This window comes from Maniola hyperantus, chromosome 20, assembly GCF_902806685.2.
Source record: "Maniola hyperantus chromosome 20, iAphHyp1.2, whole genome shotgun sequence".
NCBI classification, from domain to species: Eukaryota; Metazoa; Arthropoda; class Insecta; order Lepidoptera; family Nymphalidae; genus Maniola; species Maniola hyperantus.
The window spans coordinates 11,657,159-11,677,706 of record NC_048555.1 but is presented as its reverse complement, the minus strand read 5'-3'; the positions used below and the strand labels follow the sequence as shown (position 1 = coordinate 11,677,706).

The 20,548-nt window shown below is 37.8% G+C and overlaps 1 protein-coding gene across 3 annotated transcripts; it reads left to right on the top strand.

The window, feature by feature from the left end:
- Window positions 1-481: 481 nt before the first annotated feature.
- On the top strand, window positions 482-19,953 carry LOC117991711 (pupal cuticle protein 36-like). 3 transcript variants are annotated; one of them, XM_069505471.1, is made up of 4 exons: window positions 482-580; window positions 3,758-4,382; window positions 18,685-18,783; window positions 18,853-19,953. In XM_069505471.1, exons 1-4 carry the CDS (start codon window positions 572-574, stop codon window positions 19,011-19,013), a joined length of 894 nt encoding a protein of 297 aa, XP_069361572.1. In that variant the 5' UTR covers window positions 482-571; the 3' UTR covers window positions 19,014-19,953. The 3 variants fall into 3 exon arrangements, with proteins under 3 accessions (XP_069361572.1, XP_069361571.1, XP_034835203.1); XM_069505470.1 differs by having other exon boundaries at window positions 18,685-18,846; window positions 18,880-19,953; XM_034979312.2 differs by having other exon boundaries at window positions 18,685-19,953.
- The last annotated feature ends 595 nt before the right edge of the window (window positions 19,954-20,548 follow it).

Genomic DNA, 20,548 nt, shown 5'->3' with positions numbered 1-20,548 from the left:
AGCAAGTGATATTTAATTAATTAAAACGCCCATAACTCCGAAAAGTTAGAGGTGCGTGCCCGGAATCTAACCCCCGACCTCTGATTAGAAGGCGGACGTCCTAACCACTAGACTATCACAGCTTAGCTGCATGTCTGAGAGTTCTCCATAATGTTCTCAAAGGTGTGTGAAGTCTACCAATCCGCTCATGGCCAGCGTGGTAGACTATGACCAAAACCCTTCTCAGTCTGAGAGGAGACCCGTTCTCTGTAGTGAGCCGGTAATAGGTTGATCATGATGATGATGATGATGTACGTAGTTTATGATTTAAAAATATTATTGAAAATGGCCATTCGTCCCTTTGCTAATCGCCGATACAGATTCTAAGGAAGAGTGTAACCTTCCTATCATCGAGATGCACCACATCGCAACGCGTGGCCGTGATACCTTTTTCAGCACGGCGTTCTAAGGCAAGATGTACGGTATAAAACCATCAGGCCATCTTTACCGAGCACAGTCCAACTCTACTTGCCAGGCGCATCAGTTTGAAAAACTATTTATTTATTTTTTAATATAATTACTTAATACAAATATGAAACTGGTGAGTGCAATTTGTAGTTTCATATCTCTAATGTAGATCACCCGTAATATATTTGGATTTTAAACATAAATCAATCTCTACTATCAATTGATTAAGCACATTTTCATCCCTTATGGATAACGAATAAAAATTGGAATAAATTAAGCGAAAGTACCTACTTATGAGTTATTAAAAATTTATTATTATTCAATACAAAATATATGAAACTGGTGAAAGGAATTTGTGGTTTCATATCTCTAAAGTAGATCACCCGTAAAATATTTATCGGCTCTTCAATATTAATCAATCTTTATTATCAATCGAATAAGTGAATCTGGTACATTTTCATCCCTTATGGATACTTGATAAAAAATCTAGTATAAGTTTAGCTTATAAGTTAATTTTAATTTTTAAATACAAGATCTGTGTCTGTGATCTGTGAATCTGTGTTCTAAACTAAATGATGCCCGTTATTTCGTCTGCGTGGATTAAGGTTTTTAAAAATACCGTGGGAACTCTGTGATTTTCCGGGATAAAAATAAGCCTATGTCACTCTCCAGCTCTTAAACTATACCCATGCAAAAGTCACGTCAATCCGTTGCTCCGTTGTGACTTGATTGAAGGACAAACCAACAAATCGACCAATATACCCAACAAACTAACATCCTGTCCGTCTCCGGGTTGCCATCTATCTCTGCACCAAATTCCGTCAAAACTTGGTAAAATGAATGGATTATGATACGGTAACAGACAGACAGGGTGCATACTTTTGCATATTATTAAGCTCTTTGGGTGTATCGTGTGCTATTATTTTTTAAATCTTAAACAATTAAAGTCATCCTAAAAACTTGAATTCAAATGAATCAAGAGGTTCTTAATCGAATTACCTGTTTACTAAAATATTCTTTCGGATCTGAAACCCTATTACTGAAAAAATTAAAAATCTATCTATTTAACCCCTAAATAATCTAACACTAAACAAATAACAAAGTTGTGTGTTTTGTAAAAAAAAAAAAAAAAACATTGGAGTTAATTTTATGGGTGGATAGTTGATTATTAGGATGTCGATTGGTTTGCCAAAAATTAAACTAACATCAAATTCGATCGATCTTTTTAATTCGATTTCAACAAGAATGTTTAATTTTATAGTAAAGAGTGTTTCGAACTCAAACTTAAATTTATTACAGCGACCTGCCCCAGCTTTGCACGGGTGTTTTTTTTTTTTTTTTTTTTAAATAAAATATGGCCTATTAGTGAAAGAATTTCGAAATCAGTTCAGTAGTAGGTACCAGAGATTACTTCCTAGAAACAAACTTACAAACTTTACCTCTTTATGATATTAGTGTGGAAAAATTCTAGTTTTCTTATAACGTTCAAACATTAGTTTGCTATCCATCCATACTAATATTATAAATGCGAAAGTGTGTCTGTCTGTCTGTCAGCTTTTCACGGCCCATCCGTTTAACCGATTTCAATGAAATTTGGTAAAGCTTGCATCCCGGGGAAGGACATAGGACATTTTTATCCCGGAAAATCAAACAGTTCCCACGGGAATTTTAAAAATCGAACCTCACGCGGACGAAGTCGTGGGCATCACCTAGTATTATAGTAAACTGATGATTGAACGCTAAAAAAGTTGAAAAAGAAGTTGATGAAGAGTTGATGCCATAATCAACCGCAATTCTGTCATCCACAATGTAACATTTCAAAAGCACTTGTAAAAGTCTACTTGAACAAATAAAAGACTCATTTCTATTCTAGTCTAAGGCTCGATAAATGCCAATTTACACGCAGAAGTACGTAATGTATTACTAAATAGAAGTAAAGGTGATCCATAATAACACTATAATGTAATGTAATAGATGTTTTTACCTCCGAGCAATTTTACGAAAGCAATAAGATCTCTAATAGCGTTTAGGATTCACTTACTTATTGGCCTTTATTGAAGAGCCGTGAACTTTGGAAAATGGATTAGGCTAGTTTAAATTATTTCAGAACCTATAGAGTGATTATTGACTTGTATATTACATCGTAATTCGTATGGATAGGGTTATTGTATAAACAAAATGGCACCGACTCATTGGTGCTTATGCACCAATACAACCTCAGTGACGTCTGGATTTCAAACGGGTCGTTTATTAGTATCCAAGAGGTGGCGCTGATTTATTTGGTTTCTAAACCGTTAAAAATGTTGTTTGCTTCACCATATTTTGTTATTTATATCGATGAGATTGATATTATTATTATTTTTATTATTATTTTATTTCCACACAAACAGAAAAAAACACAATATTGGTTTCTTCGTGCTCGTAAGCGCTTGGCGGCTTGTCTGAGCACTGCACATTCCTCTGTAGTCTTATACTTACATACATACTATACATACTATTAATGTAGGTAGGTAGTTTTAAAATAAAATAATTATGTCCGCGTATACCAGCTTCAATTTCTGCATACGAGTTGGACCTCACCACGCCAAAATGTACCATGCCACACAGCGTCGATCTCGATAAAATATAGTTCGTTGAAGTAAATAGCCTATTGTTCTATTAATTACTTTTTGCATACTTTACATTACAGATGCAGTAAAATGAACAATAAAACTGTAGATAATAAACAAATCAGACATTCAGAACAAAGTTAGTTAAAATCAAGACTAATTTATTAAAATCTTAATAATATCGCCGTAAACCGATAAAAGTAGCAATAATTCTAAAATTCTGTTGTGACAACAAAGTGTTCATATTTTGAATCGGTAATAATTGCCGTGACTCTCAGTTACTATTTTATATCCTAAGGTATTCTAAGTTAAACTTCTAAAAGCCCTCAATCAATTTTTTTTTTTATTCATTATTGGTGTACGCTTGACCACAATCACACCTGATGGGAAGTAAGATATTCAAGTTAGACAAGCGAAAACAAAAAATATATTTTATGGCTGGACTCAGGCGGCGCAAGAGATAAGACCGTCACGTGTGGAAGTCCCAACCAGATACCTATGTCCAGCTCTGGACGTCTATCGGTTGACGATAATAATGATGATCTAAGTTATTAAAAAGAGGACATTACAAAAGCCGGCGTCTGATAGTGATAGCTTTACATCGTTGCAAAAAAGCTGCTGGGCGCTGGCTGAAGAATTCCTTTGATATGTGATCTGCGATTAATCTATCTTATCTATCTTAAAAACTCCTATCTTTCCAGTTCATAGTCGCCGCGGTCATCGGAATCTGCTCAGCAGCCCGCCTGGATAACGCCTATCTTCCTCCAAGGGGAAGTTCTGGTGCTGGTTACAGCGGCGGTGCTGGAGTGGGTGGCTTCAGCGGCCCTAACTTCGGCAGAGGGGGAGCGGGTGGGGCTGGGTTTGGGGGTGGTAGTGCTGGATTCGGGGGTGGTAGTGCTGGATTCGGGGGTGCTGGAGCTGGGGGTGCTGGATATGGGGGAGCTGGGGGCGCTGGGGGTGGTGGATTTGGAGGCGCTGGAGCAGGAGCAGGTGGCTTTGTAGGCAGAAGCAACCCAGCTGACGTTAACGCCCAAATCCTCCGATACAACAACGAAGTTACCGCCGAAGGGTTCGCTTACGACTTCGAAACCTCAAACGGCATCCGAGCTGATGCATCTGGAGTAGCGACAAATGGAGTACAATCCCAAGGAAGCTTTTCATACAAGGGTGATGATGGACAGGACTACAGCATAACCTATACCGCTGATGAGAACGGTTACCAGCCAAGGGGTGCCCATTTGCCCACACCTCCCCCCATCCCTGATGAGATCCTGAAGTCTTTGGAGCAGAACGCCCGCGATGAAGCCGCTGGCATCATTGATGATGGTAAGTTTCTATTGGATTAATGATCAACCCATCACCGGCTCACTACAGAGCACAGGTCTCCTCTCAGAGTGAGAAGGGTTTTGGCCATAGTTTACCACGCTGGCCAAGTGCGGATTGGCAGACTTCACACACCTTTGAGAACATTATGGAGAACTCTCAGGCATGCAGGTTTCCTCACGATGTTTTCCTTCACCGTTAAAGCAAGTGATAATTTAATTACTATAATATATATTTAGTTGATATTGGATTAATTTCAAAGTAAAATTTGTGTTGACGGTTGTTATCATATTATCTTCTAATCAACATACCTCGAAAGTCGAAAACTCCCAATTCTATGACTGATCATATAAAAAAGCTAATCAATCACTAGGCACAAAATCTTCGTCATTGTTGAAACGACATTTATCTAGTAATTATTGATAGTTAGGTAATAGATTTTTACCAAAAATATTCTATTTAAAAAGCTGTTAAAAAACTAAAGACTACTTACTTACTTTAAGTTCTACCTAAAATACCTATATCTAAACAAAAATACCTATATCTAAACAAAAATACCTATATCTAAACAAAAATACCTATATCTAAACAAAAATACCTATATCTAAACAAAAATAACCATTCCTTTAATTTCACAAAACATTTTCAGAGGAAACAATTTGAACAAAAAAAATATGCATTATAATTGAAAGCTCGTATAACTACACCTAGTACGAATATAAAATTGAACACTAAGTAATATTATAATATTACTAGCTTATGCTCGCGACTTCGTCCGCGTGGACTACACAAATTTCAAACCCCTATTTCACCCCCTTAGGGGTTGAATTTTCAAAAATCCTGTCTTAGCAGATGCTTACATCATAATAGCTATCTGTATGACAAATTTCACCCCGATCCATCCAGTAGTTTGAGCTGTGCGTTGATAGATCAGTCAGTCAGTCAGTCACCTTTGCCTTTTATATATTTAGATTACATAATAAATAGTGCTTAGGTTAACTCGTTTCATAAATCGTACTTTTTGTAAAAGTACCAATGATAATACATCTGTGTAACTTTTTAGGGTTCCGTAACTCAAAAGTAAAAACGGACCCCTTATAGTCTCACTTTGTTGCCTGTCTGTCTGTCTGTCTTTCTGTCTGTCGGTCTGTCAAGAAACCTACAGCATACTTTCCGTTAACTTAGAATCATGAAATTTGGCAGGTAGGTAGGTCTTACAGCAGACATAAAGGGAAAAATCTGAAACCCGTAATTTAGGGTTACATTACACAAAAAAAATTAAATTGTGGTCATGAACTAATAATTATTAGTATTTTCAATTTTCGAAATAAGATAATTATATCAAGTGGGGTATCATTATGAAAGGACTTTACCTGTGCATTCTAAATCAGATTTTAATTTATTTTTATGCATCATAGTTTTTGAATGATCATGGAAAATGACGAAAAAATACGACGTTAGTACGGAACCCGCGGTGCGCGAGCCTGACTCGCAGTTGGTCGGTTTTTTTTTTGTTGTAACTTACCTACTCGTTAAGTCTTTTCGATGGGTCAACGCATCAATATGGAAAAAACTATAAAGTTTTTTCACTCTACAAGCTCGGCAGTTTCTCTGATGATACAAAAAGTTTTATTAGGACAATCATCTGTCTGCAAACCTTGATGGATTAGAAACATCCTACTTGGTTTTTTCTTGAGTTTTTCAAGACTTCTGAAATATCTTGTAGCTATAACAACGTCATAGTATTCTGTGAACTTAGTAATGTAAGATTTTAATAAGGGGTGCCACTAGACATTTTTGTCTCTTAGAATCAAAATTCAAAGTCAAAGTCTAAATCCAAGTCTAAGTCAAAATATAATTCATATGCTTTTATGAAAACTCAAGTCCATCGGTGTATCATGTACCACCGTTTCGGAATACTTTTACTGAGTAGAGTTAGGAATAAATTCAGAAACTGTAGTTTAATAAACATAATAGGTACATAAATTATATATATTTTATTATTGTAACAAACACAGTGAAATTAATGTACGCAAAATTATTATTACTATTTAGTACTACAGATATACTTTAACACAACATTTAGGTACTTTGTTTTACGAAATAGTAGTTAACATTATCAGAAATAGAACTTAATTTTGATTAATATGTTAACTAAGATGTTAGAATCTTAGTCTTTTTTATTTATTTTTTATTCAGATTTTTTTTTATTCAGATACAAGTTAGCCCATGACTGCAATCTCACCTGGTGGTAAGTGATGATGCAGTCTAAGATGATAGCGGGCTAACCTGGAAGGGGTATGGCAGTTTTTATTAAACCCATACCCCTTTGGTTTCTACACGGCATCGTACCGGAACGCTAAATCGCTTGGCGGCACGGCTTTGCCGGTAGGGTGGTAACTAGCCACGGCCGAAGCCTCCCACCAGACCAGACCAGAAATTTAGAAATTATAAAATTCCAAACCCCTGCCAGGAATCGAACCCGGGACCTCCCACTATTAAGAACACAGCGCTTACAACTGCGCCAGGGAGGTCGTCAAAAAATTTGTTAGCAAATTTGGACATATTTGAACAATCAAACTATACATCACAGCTAATGAGTATGAATTCGCAACCCGTGTTTGTAAAGCCTACTTAACCGCTAAGTGTTGCCGACTTAGATCGGGGCAATTTCATGTGGGTACGGCATATAACCGCGTCTTAACCTTGCTTTGGGCTATTAGGTACCGTTCGTTCATCAGTTGTAGGGTGACTACTTATTTAATTTATTCCTACATTCCATGTCCCAATCCCAATCCATCCCAATGTACAATATATATTTGTACCTTTCGTTTCGTTCGAAACGTCGTTCGTTTCGTACACTTCTGTATAATTTTACTATTATATATATTAGAGATACCTACCGGCTTTTTGAACCGCACATAATTTCAGTAGAATTTACAAAATTTTAAAATTAATCGTATTTCATAGTTTTAAAAATTGTTGAAAAGCAGTTTACTTAATTTAAGAGTTAAAAAGACTCATTTTAAAAGACACAGCAGGTAACTGGTAAATAAATACATAAATAAATAAATGATTAACCTAATAACAGAGGACTGAAAATTAAAAATCAATTCAGCGGGAACAAAAACAAATACGTCAACTTTTGTCTAGACTTCGAATTTGGAACGAAACAAAAACTAAACGAAAAAATTCATCCGTAGCTAGTCATCAAGTTGTTTTATACAATACTAGCTTATGCTCGCGACTTCGTCCTCGTGGACTACAAAATTTCAAAACCCTATTTCACCCCCTTAGGAGTTGAATTTTCAAAAATCCTTTCTTAGCGGATGCCTACGTCATAATAGCTATCTGCATGCCAAATTTCAGCCCGATCCGTCCAGTAGTTTGAGCTGAGCGTTGATAGATCAGTCAGTCAGTCAGTCAGTCATTCAGTCAGTCAGTCAGTCAGTCAGTCACCTTTTCCTTTTATATATATAGAAGATAGAAGAAGACTAGCTGCCCCGGCGAACTTCATACCGCCTAACAGTCGATTCTTTTTCAGGATTTTTTTAAATTTTTTCTCTCCGTAAGAACCATACTCGTACTTCAAGGAATATTATAAAAAAGAATTTGCGAAAGCGGTTCAGCTGTTCTCGAGATTTGCGATCAGCAACACATTCAGCGATTCATTTTTATATATAGAGATATAATGTAATAGTAGTCTTTCTTAATTATGTGCACACGACTGTATATTACTTTCTCTTGTAACTTTTACTCTCCACTTTAGGCAGAAAAATATTTGCAACTAAAATGTTATATTTTAAGGACTCGTCCTATAATTATCATGTATTTTTTTATTTTTTATTTTTTACATCTTATTAGAACGGCAGTGCCACTTACACTAACTAGATAATTAATAATAAATTTTAAATACAAATAAAGGTACAAGAAAAAAGACATAAAATACAAAACGATAAAAAAATCAAAGGATTTTGAATATGTACGCTGAGAACATTGAATGACATATTCATGTAATGCTCTCAGCGTACTTCAGTAACTCCCGAACCAGTATTATAGACCCATCATTAAATGGGTCCCATTGAGCATTATTGTCCAAAAGCGCGTTGAATGATGCTAATGAACGGGGTATAGGTGACATAGATCTAGCAACAGTGCGATGATGTGGGACCACGAAAAGTTTATTTTTTCGTGGACGAAGATTACTGTTGGATTCAGGGACACGTATGCGACACAGTTGGTCATGAAGTTCTGGAGCATTAACATCTCCTCGCAAAATTTGACACATAATTTTGAGTTGGTCGCAAATGCGTCTGACCTCCAGGGAGTTGAAACCTAAGCAACCTAACAGAAATTTGGTTGGGTATAGGAAAGGGTAATATCCATAGCAACGTTTATACAGGTATCTTAGGAAGGCCTTTTGTACTTTTTCTAATATGTGTATGTGGTCACCCTACCGCCATTACGCTTATGAGTTGTAAGTTCCAGTTGCATCAGTTAGTATATAAACCGGGGCACGCAGGGCAAGGGTCAGCGGATTAATTGTTTAGGTATTACTGCAGTTTTCATCACTTCTTCTGATTGGTTTATTATCCATACTAATATTATAAATGCGAAAGTGTGTCTGTCAGTCTGCTAGCTTTTCACGGCCTGACCGTTTAACCGATTTTGATGAAATTTGGTACAGAGTTAGCTTATATACCGGGGAAGGACATAGGCTACTTTTTATCCCGGAGAATTAAAGAATTCCCACGGGATTTAAAAAACCTAAATCCACGCGGACGAAGTCGCGGGCATCATCTAGTAACATACCTATATGCAGACAGGCGCTACCAGAATTAGTTCATTGCCACAGTTTGAGAGAGAGACTGACTTACTGATTCAGTAAGTCAGTCTCTCTCTAGACGGAGTTAGTAATTAAATTGTCCCTTTCAAGTGATGGACTAGGACTTTTCAGGTTGAACCCTGTTGGTTTTATGTATGTGAGTTTCTTTGTTCCACCATCTATATCTATAAAATATATAAAAGGAAAAGGTAACTGACTCACTGACTGACTGACTGACTGATCTATCAAAGCACTGCTCAAACCACAGGACGGATCGGGCTGAAATTTGGCATGCAGATAGCTATTATGACGCAGGCATCCGCTAAGAAAGGATTTTTGTAAATTCAACCTCTAAGGTGGTGAAATAGGGGTTTGAAATTTGTGAAGTCTACGCGGACGAAGTCACGGGCATGAGTTAATAAAATATAAGACTTTGACGTGCTTTGACTATGAGTCAGATCGATGGAGCAGCAATAAGTACTTGAGAACCTTCTCGTCTAGGATGTAACCTTTTTAAAAGATGTGTTCGGTGCAGCATCGAAATCGTTGGCCACGCCTCGCGCATTGCGGGCGGTCACGACTCCCATATTCCTGCAATCTGTGACCTCATTCTCTGACGTAACTTCAATACAACATAACCCTCTCTCCTATAACATCATCATCATCATCATCAACAACAACCGATAGACGGCCACTGCCCACTGCTGGATATAGGTCTCAATCAGTGGGACTTCTCCGTTTGGCCGGGACGGCCAGACGGGGGTACGGGCCTCGAGGCATGGCCTCCTTACCCGGGTGTGGCGCTGGGTATCTTTGTGCCCAGGTGTTAGTCTTTTAGCAGCGGGGTCTTCTCCGTTTGACCTAGGCCAAAACGGGGGTACGGGCCTCGAGGCATGGCCTCCTTACCCGGGGGTGGCGCTGGGTATCTTTGTGCCCAGGTGTTAGTCTTTTAGCAGCGGGGTCTTCTCCGTTTGACCTAGGCCAAAACGGGGGTACGGGCCTCGAGGCATGGCCTCCTTGCCCGGGTGTGGCGCGGGGAAGAACGCTTCCCCGGTAACGTCCTTTAAGCCGTTGTCGGCTAAGGCCTGCCTTCTTGGCTTAGGGCCTCGAGGTCTCGGTTTTGTGTTGGGTCCTGGGCGCCCGTACTGTAGGCTGTGGGCTCGTCGTTGTGCACAGATAGTCTTTTAGTTGTACGATGACAATTAATGTACTTAGTCTTTACTAGATGGCGCCACGGGAAGCTAACATTACACTGCGAATTACGTCAGTTTGAACGTTAAATAAAGTACGAAGGGTATTTTGTGATGCGAAGTCGGGGTGTAATTATAATAAAACTGTAACTGACTGATTAATAATTTTTGAAATAGGTATTTCTATAAAAATGCGTAAAATAAATAATCAAGAAAACTGATGTTTAGGTTTTTGTGGTGAAAAATGAAAAATAATTTGTTTCAACTTTCAGGAATTTTGAAAATACAACCCTCTTACCGATTTTCAAAAAAATATCTCATTTTCACATTTTAATAGATACCTAATACTAACAATTTATTAAATAAGGGTGTCTACGTCATAATAGCTATCTGCATGTCAAATTTAGGCCTGATATGTCCACTGGTTTGAGCTGTGTGTTGATAGATCAGTCACTCAGTCAGTCAGTCAGCTTTCCTTTTATTTGCTTACAAGGCACTAAAAGTTCCAGGTAATAATCATAAGTACCAGGCCATCAGAAGAGGCTATCAGATAGCCTTTTGCGAAACGCAATGAGTCTCATTTCACAACATTGCATTTACATGCCTGTGTAGTGTGGAGAGTATCTTTAAATGGAAAACCGGCCAAGTGCGAGTCAGGCTCGCGCAACGAGGGTTTCGTACTACAGTCGTTTTTTTTTCGATATTTTGCACGCATAACAATTAGGTATGCCTTAAAAAAAACAAAAATCTGTTTTAAAATGTACAATGTAAAGCCCTTTCATATGATACCCCACTTGGTATAGTTATCTTACGTTGAAAGTTGAAAATAGCAATATTTGTTCATGAACACATTTTAATTTTTTTCTTGTGATGTGACGGTTCAAATTCACGGTTTTCAGATTTTTGCCCGCATTTCTGCTACAATACCTACCTTTCTACCAAATTTCATGATTCTAGGTCAACGGGAAGTACCCTATAGGTTTCTTGACAGACAGACAGACAACAAAGTGATCCTATGAAGGTTCCTTTTTTCCTTTTGAGGTACGGAACCCTAAAAATGGATTTCTAACGACCTCGCGTGATGATGTGCTTAGCTATATCAAATTACTGTCTTGTAAAATGTAATGCTATTAGATTATACGTGTATCTATTATTATTATAGGCTGGTAACATATAGGTACCTACTTGTAAATCATCTATATATATAAAAGGAAAAGGTGACTGACTGACTGACTGACTGACTGATTGACTGACTGACTGACTGACTGATCTAAACGCACAGCTCAAACTACTGGACGGATCACGCTGAAATTCGGCATGCAGATAGCTATTATAACGTAGGCGTCCGCTAAGAAGGGATTTTTCAAAATTCAACCCCTAAAGGGGTAAAATAGGGGTTTGAAGTTTGTATGAAACTCTGTCAGTTTTGAAGTGTCTATAAAGAAGTTTTGTAGTTAATATTTTTGCAATTAGCAGTATGACATATTTTATTAAGCTCATGTTAAAATCTCATAGTTAAAGATTAAACCTAAGGGTGTAAAATAGGGGTTGAAAATTTGTGTAGTCCACGCGGACGAAGTCGCGGGCATAAGCTAGTTACACATAAGTAATTTATCCTTTTGTAATGTTTCTCTAACTAGGCCCCAGATTCGATCCATTGTATTACAGTAGCCGGCAAGAAATATTGTATATCGACCTTTAGAATGAGATTTCGGCTTCGTAGAGCTTATAGTCTCTGTCACTCATACCTATGTGACATTTTGTGGGTCTCAACGACAGAGACAAGGCTCTACGAAACCGCTATCTCTTTCTAAAGGACGATGTACAATATTTTATGTACGCACTGTACATGTTTTTCATTCATTTCGGTTTTCGGGCATAGATAATTTTTGGCCCGGAAAATATTTACAAGATTTTCAAAAATCGAAATTTACACGAAGTCACGGGCATCATATAAAAAAGTCATAAAATTCCACGTCATCTGCCCCCATACATAAATATTTGAAGGAATGTTCTAACAACCAAATTTTAATTTTGTGTTGTTTTGTATAGAAGTAGTGTAGCTATGGGGCTAGAATAATTCATTATTAAAGAGAAATATTTCGTTATTTTTAACAGTTTTTAGGATGTTATAATATTATGTAATACCTATTACTTTCTTAACATAACAGATTTTTTCATATAAAATATCTAGACAAGATAGGTAGTTATTTTTAATTGAACACTCATTTACTATCTGGGTTTTTGTAGTTTAATGGCCAGAATTACAGCTTAGGATTGTGCAATCGAGTTTTTGATAAGTAGATAAATATTTTTCTCTAAGAAGATAAATAAATATTTCACTAGTTTTTAACTAGTTTAATCAATCCAGGGACAATCCTCCACCTCCCATGGCCCCACCAACCTCTCGGTTATAAGGCCGAATCGCGGGAGGGCGCCCGTTCGGTAGGTACTTGCTCTTGGCGTTTTCCCTGGGCGCCTTCTTGACTAGTTTAATCAATCCGTTATAATCCGCCCGCCCGCCTTAAAAACTAAACTTCTGAACACCAAGGCCAAGCAGCGAATAAACAGTTGTGACTATAAAAAAACCGGCCCAGTGCGAGTCAGACTTGCGCACCGAGGGTTCCGTACTACAGTTGTATTTTTTCGACATTTCGCACGATAAATCAAAAACTATTATGCATAAAAAACTGTTTTAGAATGTACAGGTAGGTTAAGCACTATAATATGATACTCCACTTGTATAGTTATCTTATGTTAAAAGTTGAAAATACTAATTATTTGTTCATGAACATAGACAGACAGACTGACAACAAAGTGATCCTATAGGAGTTCCGTTTTTCCTTTTGAGGTACGGAACCCTAATAAACGAAATGAATACAAATTAACGTCAAAATATATATGAGCCTCGATAGATCAACGGTTAAAGGAGCGGAATGAAAACCGAAAGGTCGCCGGGTTCAAATCCCACCCGTTGCACTATTGTCGTACCTACTCCCAGCACAAGCTTTACGCTTAATTAGAGGGGAAAGGGGAATTTTAGTCAGCAATGAACTTGGCTAATATTCTTTTAAAAAAAACACACAAAACACCTTTTTACTCAATAATAAACGATTACTTAGTTAAACAAAGAGATATCATTATTTCGACACGTCCGTTTAGCTCGACACCCGATCGAAATCGCGTGACTCGGTTGTTTCCCATAAGTGGGAAAGGTGTGGGAACGCCTAACAATGACATAGGTTATCTTGCATGTTGGTTAAATCTTCCATTTAGCTCGATTCGCACACTTACCTAGTTTGTCAAATGACTTATTTGGAAAGATTTCCTCATGATTTCCTGTTTTCGTGAAGTAGTGGTCGATATTTATTTATCTATGACTAGATTTGTTTAATATATATTTATCTCTAAATATATATAAGGAAAAGGTGACTGACTGACTGACTGAATGACTGACTGACTGACTGACTGACTTACTGACTAACAGATCTATCAACGCACAGCTCAAACTACTGGACGGATCGGGCTGAAATTTGGCATGCAGATAGCTATTATGACGTAGGCATCCGCTAAGAAAGGATTTTTGAAAATTCAACCCCTAAGGGGGTAAAATAGGGGTTTGAAATTTTTGTAGGTAGTCTTCGCGGACGAAGTCGCGAGCATAAGCTAGTTCTTCATAATTCTTCTAAAAAAAAAAAAATTTAAAAAAATTGACCGAACGACAAACAAAGAGATACGCTGCCATGTTGTTTTACTATTTACAATTTTAATTAACTTTTCAAAACAGGTCCAAGTTCTAGTAATCATCTCAAATGAACATCTCCGATTTTAATTAAGGCATCGCGAGAATTTCTTACGCACTTTTCTAAGTCGGTCAAGTCCTTTTATGTAAGCTCTTCTGCGATGTTCCAACCTTCCGTTAGTACATAATTAAGATTGTATAATGTTCCATTGAAATTGTTTTATGACCTTTATGGTACAGTGGATCGGTGTGTCTTGGGTTCGATCTCGGTAGACCTTTGTATTTTCCATGCTTTCCAATATCAGTGAGCAACCAGTTGACAATTTTGATTAGGCCTAGTGGCCATACGTGGGCCTGTGCAGGTGTGCGGGGCGTCCCCACCCCGATTGCCATCTCAACATGTCGCGTACCTACTATAGTTTGGTTCTCATTAGAATATTAATCAATCAAAGTCAATAAAGAAAAAATTGGTGACATGTTCTAAAAAATAAGCTGTGATAGTCTAGCGGTTAGAACGTCCGTCTTCTAATCGGAGGTCGGGGGTGCGATCCCGGACAACTAGCTTTTTCGGAGTTATGTGCGTTTTAAGTAATTAAATATCACTTGCTTTAAAAGTGTGAAGGAAAACATCGTAAGGAAACCTGCATGCCTGAGAGTTCTCCATAATGTTCTCAAAGGTGTGTGAAGTCTACCAATCCGCACATGGCCAGCGTGGTAGACTATAGCCAAAACCCTTCTCACTCTGAGAGGAGACCAACTCATCATTTACTAAGTTTACCCAATAGGGAATCAAATCCGGGTCCTTCGGCTTACAAAAGACTATTCGCATTACAAAGAAGTCTTATGGTAATAAAATTATTATGCTAAGACATTTGATCTGAGATTATTATAAATGCGAAAATGTGTCTGTCAGTCTGTCTGCTAGCTTTTCACGGCCCTTCCGTTTAACCGATTTTGACGAAATTTGGTACAGAGATAGCTTGCATCCCGGGGAAGGACATAGGCTACTTTTTAGCCCAGAAAATAAAAGAGTTCCCACGGGAGTTTTAAAAATCGAAACTCACGCGGACGAAGTCGCGGGCATCACCTAGTAAATAATTAAAATAATTACTACGTAATGAGGTCTTGGTAATAAAATTATTATGCTAAGACATTTGATCTGAGATCACAATTTTATGAACCCTAAAAATAATGGTCTCGCCAAAGTCTCGAAATCCCACTTCGCATAGTTTTAGTGTTACAAAACCCTCCCTTCACTTGACTGACAGACACAAATACGGTACATTTACTTTGTGAACAAACGAGGAAGATTTTCGCAAAGATGGCGGCATGCTTTTCATTATTTAAATTATTCTTAGTTAGGTATTGTGAAAATTTGCGTCGACTCATGAAGTAACCAAACCAAAGTAGGTAATCGAGACCTCTAAAAACAGGACCACACAAATTTTCAAACCCCCTTAGGGGTTGAATTTTTGAAAATATTTTCTTAGCGGATGCCTACGTCGTAATAGCTATCTGCATACCAAATTTCAGCCCGATCCATCCAGTAGTTTGAGCTGTGCGTTGATAGATCGGTTCACTAATGAATGACAAAAAACGTATGACAAATTATCAGTTCACCAAAAACTTTTGAAAAACTAATCAAATCACAAACGTCGTATACCGCAAACATATCATTTTACAAAAGATCATTTGACAAATATTCTATTCACAAATGTTTAACTTTCCAAATTTTTAAAAATTTATTATTTCACCAAATAATTTGTTTTTCAAATTCGCGATTTTACTAAATAATATGATGATAAATTTATTATTTGATAAAATAACTAATTAACAAAAAACATACAAAAAGTCTGTTTTGCATACATATGCAAACCCCTATGCAACGCATCAATAATATCATGGGGCTCCTTTTTTCTGGGTGCGAAAAAAAGAAATAACCCACGAAGGGGATGGCGGGGTCTCAGACCCCGCCATCCTCTTCTAACCTAACCGTTCCGAGTCGGAGTGGCCCAAGTCCCGAGCTCGCTTCGCTTGCTCTTGATGGTGGGAGCGGGGGTGGATGAGAGAGACCCCCCACCATAGTGGTGGTCTCTTCTCGTCGACCGGGGCCCGTCGACGGAGCCCCGCTTCGCGGGGCTCCTTTTTTCTGGGTGGTAAAAAAAGAAATAACCCACGAAGGGGATGGCGGGGTCTTACAGACCCCGCCATCCCCTTCTAACCTAACCGTTCCGAGTCGGAGTGCCCCAAGTCCCGAGCTCGCTTCGCTCGCTCTTGACGGTGGGAGCGGGGGGGAGGAAAGAGACCCCCCACCATAGTGGTGGTCTCTTCTCGGCGACCGGGGCCCGTTGACGGAGCGGAGGAGGGGCTCCGTTTTTCTGGGTTGAAAGAGACCCCCCATTATAGTAAGCGGTCTCTTCCGTCGGCCCGGTCGACACATAAAAGATTTGAGTGAATTCTTAAAGTATTTATCAAACAGTTCATTTTATCAAACAATTCATTTTATCAAAAAAAAGTGCGATATGTTGTTTTACTAATTAACACGATTAAAGAAATCAATTGTTTCTCAAATGATATTTTATGAAATAACAATTTGTCTGGTAATTTGTTTTATCAAATGAAGTATTTGTAGAAACATAAGTTTTATAACGATCATAAAACGATTCATAATTTTGCCAAATTTTTTTTTGGGAAATGAAACTTTGTCATTTGTTTTTTGTCAATTGATCGGTCACCTGATAGATCACTCAGTCAGTCAGTCGGTCAGTCACCTTTTTTTTTATATATTTAGATGCCCACGACTTCGTCCGCGTGGAATTAGGTTTTTAAAAAATCCCGTGGGAACTCTTTGTTTTTCCGGGATAAAAGCCTATATCACTCTCCAGGTCTTTATCTACACCCATGCAAAAAATCACATTAATCCGTTGCACCGTTGCGACGAGACAAACCAACAAACCAACAAACTAACAAACCAATAAACCAACAAACCAACAAACAAACACACTTTCGCATTTATAATAAGGGTACTGATTATAAAGAGGTAAAGTTTGTAGGGGGTATTATGTAGTATTATGTCTCGACTATATAATATTATAAAGGCGAAAGTTTGTATGTGTGTGTGTGTATGTTTGTTACTCCTTCACGCAGAAACTGCTCGACGGATTTGGCTGAAATTTGGAATGGAGATACATTATACCCTGGATTAACACATAGGCTACTTTTTATCCCGGAAAATCAAAGAGTTCCCGCGGGATTTTTAAAAACGTAAATCCACGCGGACGAAGTCGCGAGCATTAGCTAGTAGTTTATATAATCGAAATATTTTTATTGATCGTATTCTCGGTAAGGGCAATAAACGTAAAAGGCGCAAATGCAAATCCGTAAAAGGTCACCTGTTACTATAACGTGTGGTTTAGTTTCGTTTCCGATCGCGGCCTTGAGACTTGGGAGCTTTCGGAAGAGACGGTTCCGTTGCGGCCACTAAATCAGCGACTTTGTGAATCTAAATGTATAAAAGGAAAAGGTGACTAACTGACTGATCTATCAACGCACAGCTCAAACTACTGGACGGATCGGGCTGAAATGTGGCATGCGATAGCTATTATGACGTAGGCATCCACTAAGAAAGGATTTTTGAAAATTCAACCCCTAAGGGGCTGAAATAGGGGCTTCAAATTTGTGTAGTCCACGTGGACGTCTTGACGCAGTGAATTGTCACAATTCGATTTCTATATTATTTAGAAAAGTAGCTCACGTGAATATCCAGATCATTAACTATAGGTACCCATGCTAAAAATTTCATGTTCCGTTGCTTCATTGCGATGTGACTGAAGGACAAAAAAACAAACGAAACGCTTTTACATTTATGATATTATAGGTATTGTTTATCGGCAGGTTTAGTGGCCTACCATCATTATAGGTGGGTAAACTGAGCAATTGAGACAGTATTATGTGCGTGCAGAGCATGTCTGTCGTAATTGAAAATGGTGCACGATTGCCGCCCCGCTCGTACCTACCTATCTATTGTGATTATTATTGTTGTTTGCGAAAGGTCAAACGTTTTGAGATGCTACTGCAATTTTGCTGTAATTTGACAATTTCCCTGGTACAGTGGTGAGCGCTGTGGTTTTATTAGTGGGAGGTCCCGGGTTCGATTCCTGGCAGGGATTTGGAATTTTATAATTTCTAAATATATATTTTTTTCTTTATTATGTTGATGGAAATTACTTAAAAAAAAATTAAAACCACATTTTTCTCTTTTAACTAAAATCTAAAAGAGGTTTACATATCTTACAATTATTATTATCTTCGTCAGTCTTTTTTAATAACTTTATTTTTCGTCGGTCTATGATGTTCGTTCCGTCAACCGTCCGTTCCATCCATCCATTCCATCCTTCCATTTTAAAGTGCATAATCTAAGATGGAAGCGGGCTAACTTGCAAGGGTGTGGCAGTTTTATTAAAACTATACTCCTGATCGGTTTCTGCACGACATAGTACCAAAATACTTTTATTGGCATTAATAAAATTTATTTCTCTATCTTTCCAGGCCAATACCGCGGTGAGGGAGCCAACGGCGCTGGCGCCGGCGTTGGCGGTGGCAGCTACTCCGGCCAAGGCCAATACGGTGCTCCATCCCGCGGTTTTGGTGGCTCAACCGGTGGCTCAGCCTTCGGCGGCTCTGCTGGTTCAGCCTTCGGTGGTTCAAGCGGTTCAGGTGGTTCAAGGGGATCAGCCTTCGGAGGATCAACAGGTTTTGGATCATCCTCAGCATTCGGTAACGCGGCGTCAAGGCAATACTTGGCACCTAATGCTGGATCAGGGCCCCGTGGATCAGGATCTGGCAACTTTAACTCACAAACTGGTTACCAATACTAAATGATGGATCATTGATTGTACGCTACTTTTTTTTGTTGGTTTGAGTAATTTATCTATGAAAGAGGTCTTAGATAGGTGATGATTTTGAAACCACCGAACTTGGTGTCGATTTGTAACTAAACTCAAATTACTTTTATCTGTTTTTGTCCTATTTAAGTTACCTATTTATTATAGTTTGTCAAATCAATAGACACTTTAATATGGAACCTTAGTGACGATCGCACATCATACCGAAGCTGAAACGCACGCGAAGAAATTTTTTTTTGAATCTCAATTTGAATTTGGTAAAAAATGGTAATATCAACACCACATATTATATCCATTACTGCAAATTCAAAATGCGGTTCTTTCGGATCGTCTCGTATATTGTTCTACGTGCTGTGTTACCACTTTCTTTTTACTAATACTTTCCTCTTTACTTATTCCATCTTAACTATAGTTTTTTATTATATTCAAATTGACACCAATAAATCACCTGTCTAGAAAAGTTAAAGTTTAATTTGCTAAAGACAAGTTAAAGTTGCTCCAAATTTTTTGTTCGCTCTGACAAAGTAGCTAATATCAATCAATACCTTTTTTGTTATTTTATTTGTAGCGAAAACGACTTAAGCTGTGAAACGTTTATGTGATGCTTTGTATAAAATGCTAGGCAGTCAAAGAACTTGGGCTCTCCACTGCCATGCGCTGACTTTAATACTCATTCTGTCTGTTTATAAGTCCCCTCTTGCCTCTCATTTTCATTAATGATCTCATTAACAAATCGCTGGTTTGACATTTGCCAGCATCGTACGTACCGCTTACGCTGTATGCAACAAAATCTTGCTTCGATTATATTAAATTGATTGTATATCTATTGAGTATATACCATACGTGCTGTATTTTTAGTAGGTATGTAGTTTAAAAAAGTGGATCAGCATAAGAAGGAACGCTATGAAAATACAAAAGCGTTCGGCGCATGCTAATTGATGTGTAAATAGCTTTTGGGGTTGGACTAACCAAAATATTTTTATGTGACATATATATTATAAAGATGACGATTTACCAGGTATCATTTGGACGTAATGTAACATATTACAAATTACAATGTGAGCATCCGTAACTAGTACAGCATTTGTACAGAGCTCCGTGTTACATTAGGGCCAAAACTACCACTCATCTCGAATGTTACATTATGATACAATTTTAGGTCAGTCGCCACCTTTTCATACCGCATCCATTATGTAGGAGGCGTGCGGTTCGTGCGGTGCATTCATTAATGTGCAACCAGCTTTTCCCCACTAAAGTTCTCTTCTTGTTAAATACTTGTTAGTTTATAAGTTTAGTTATAAAACAGCTATGTAAATGGACAGTACTAGAGCGTAAGACGAAAAAAATATGCGAGCATATACCTAGTTATAATAATTATAACGATTGTAAATATATGGTGTAACGTATACATGAATAAATATTATATTTAAAGCATTTTTTCTTTAATTTTGCACTTATCACTTTTACAGTAAATAGCTTTATAAAAGTTTTTAATAATAAACAGTACC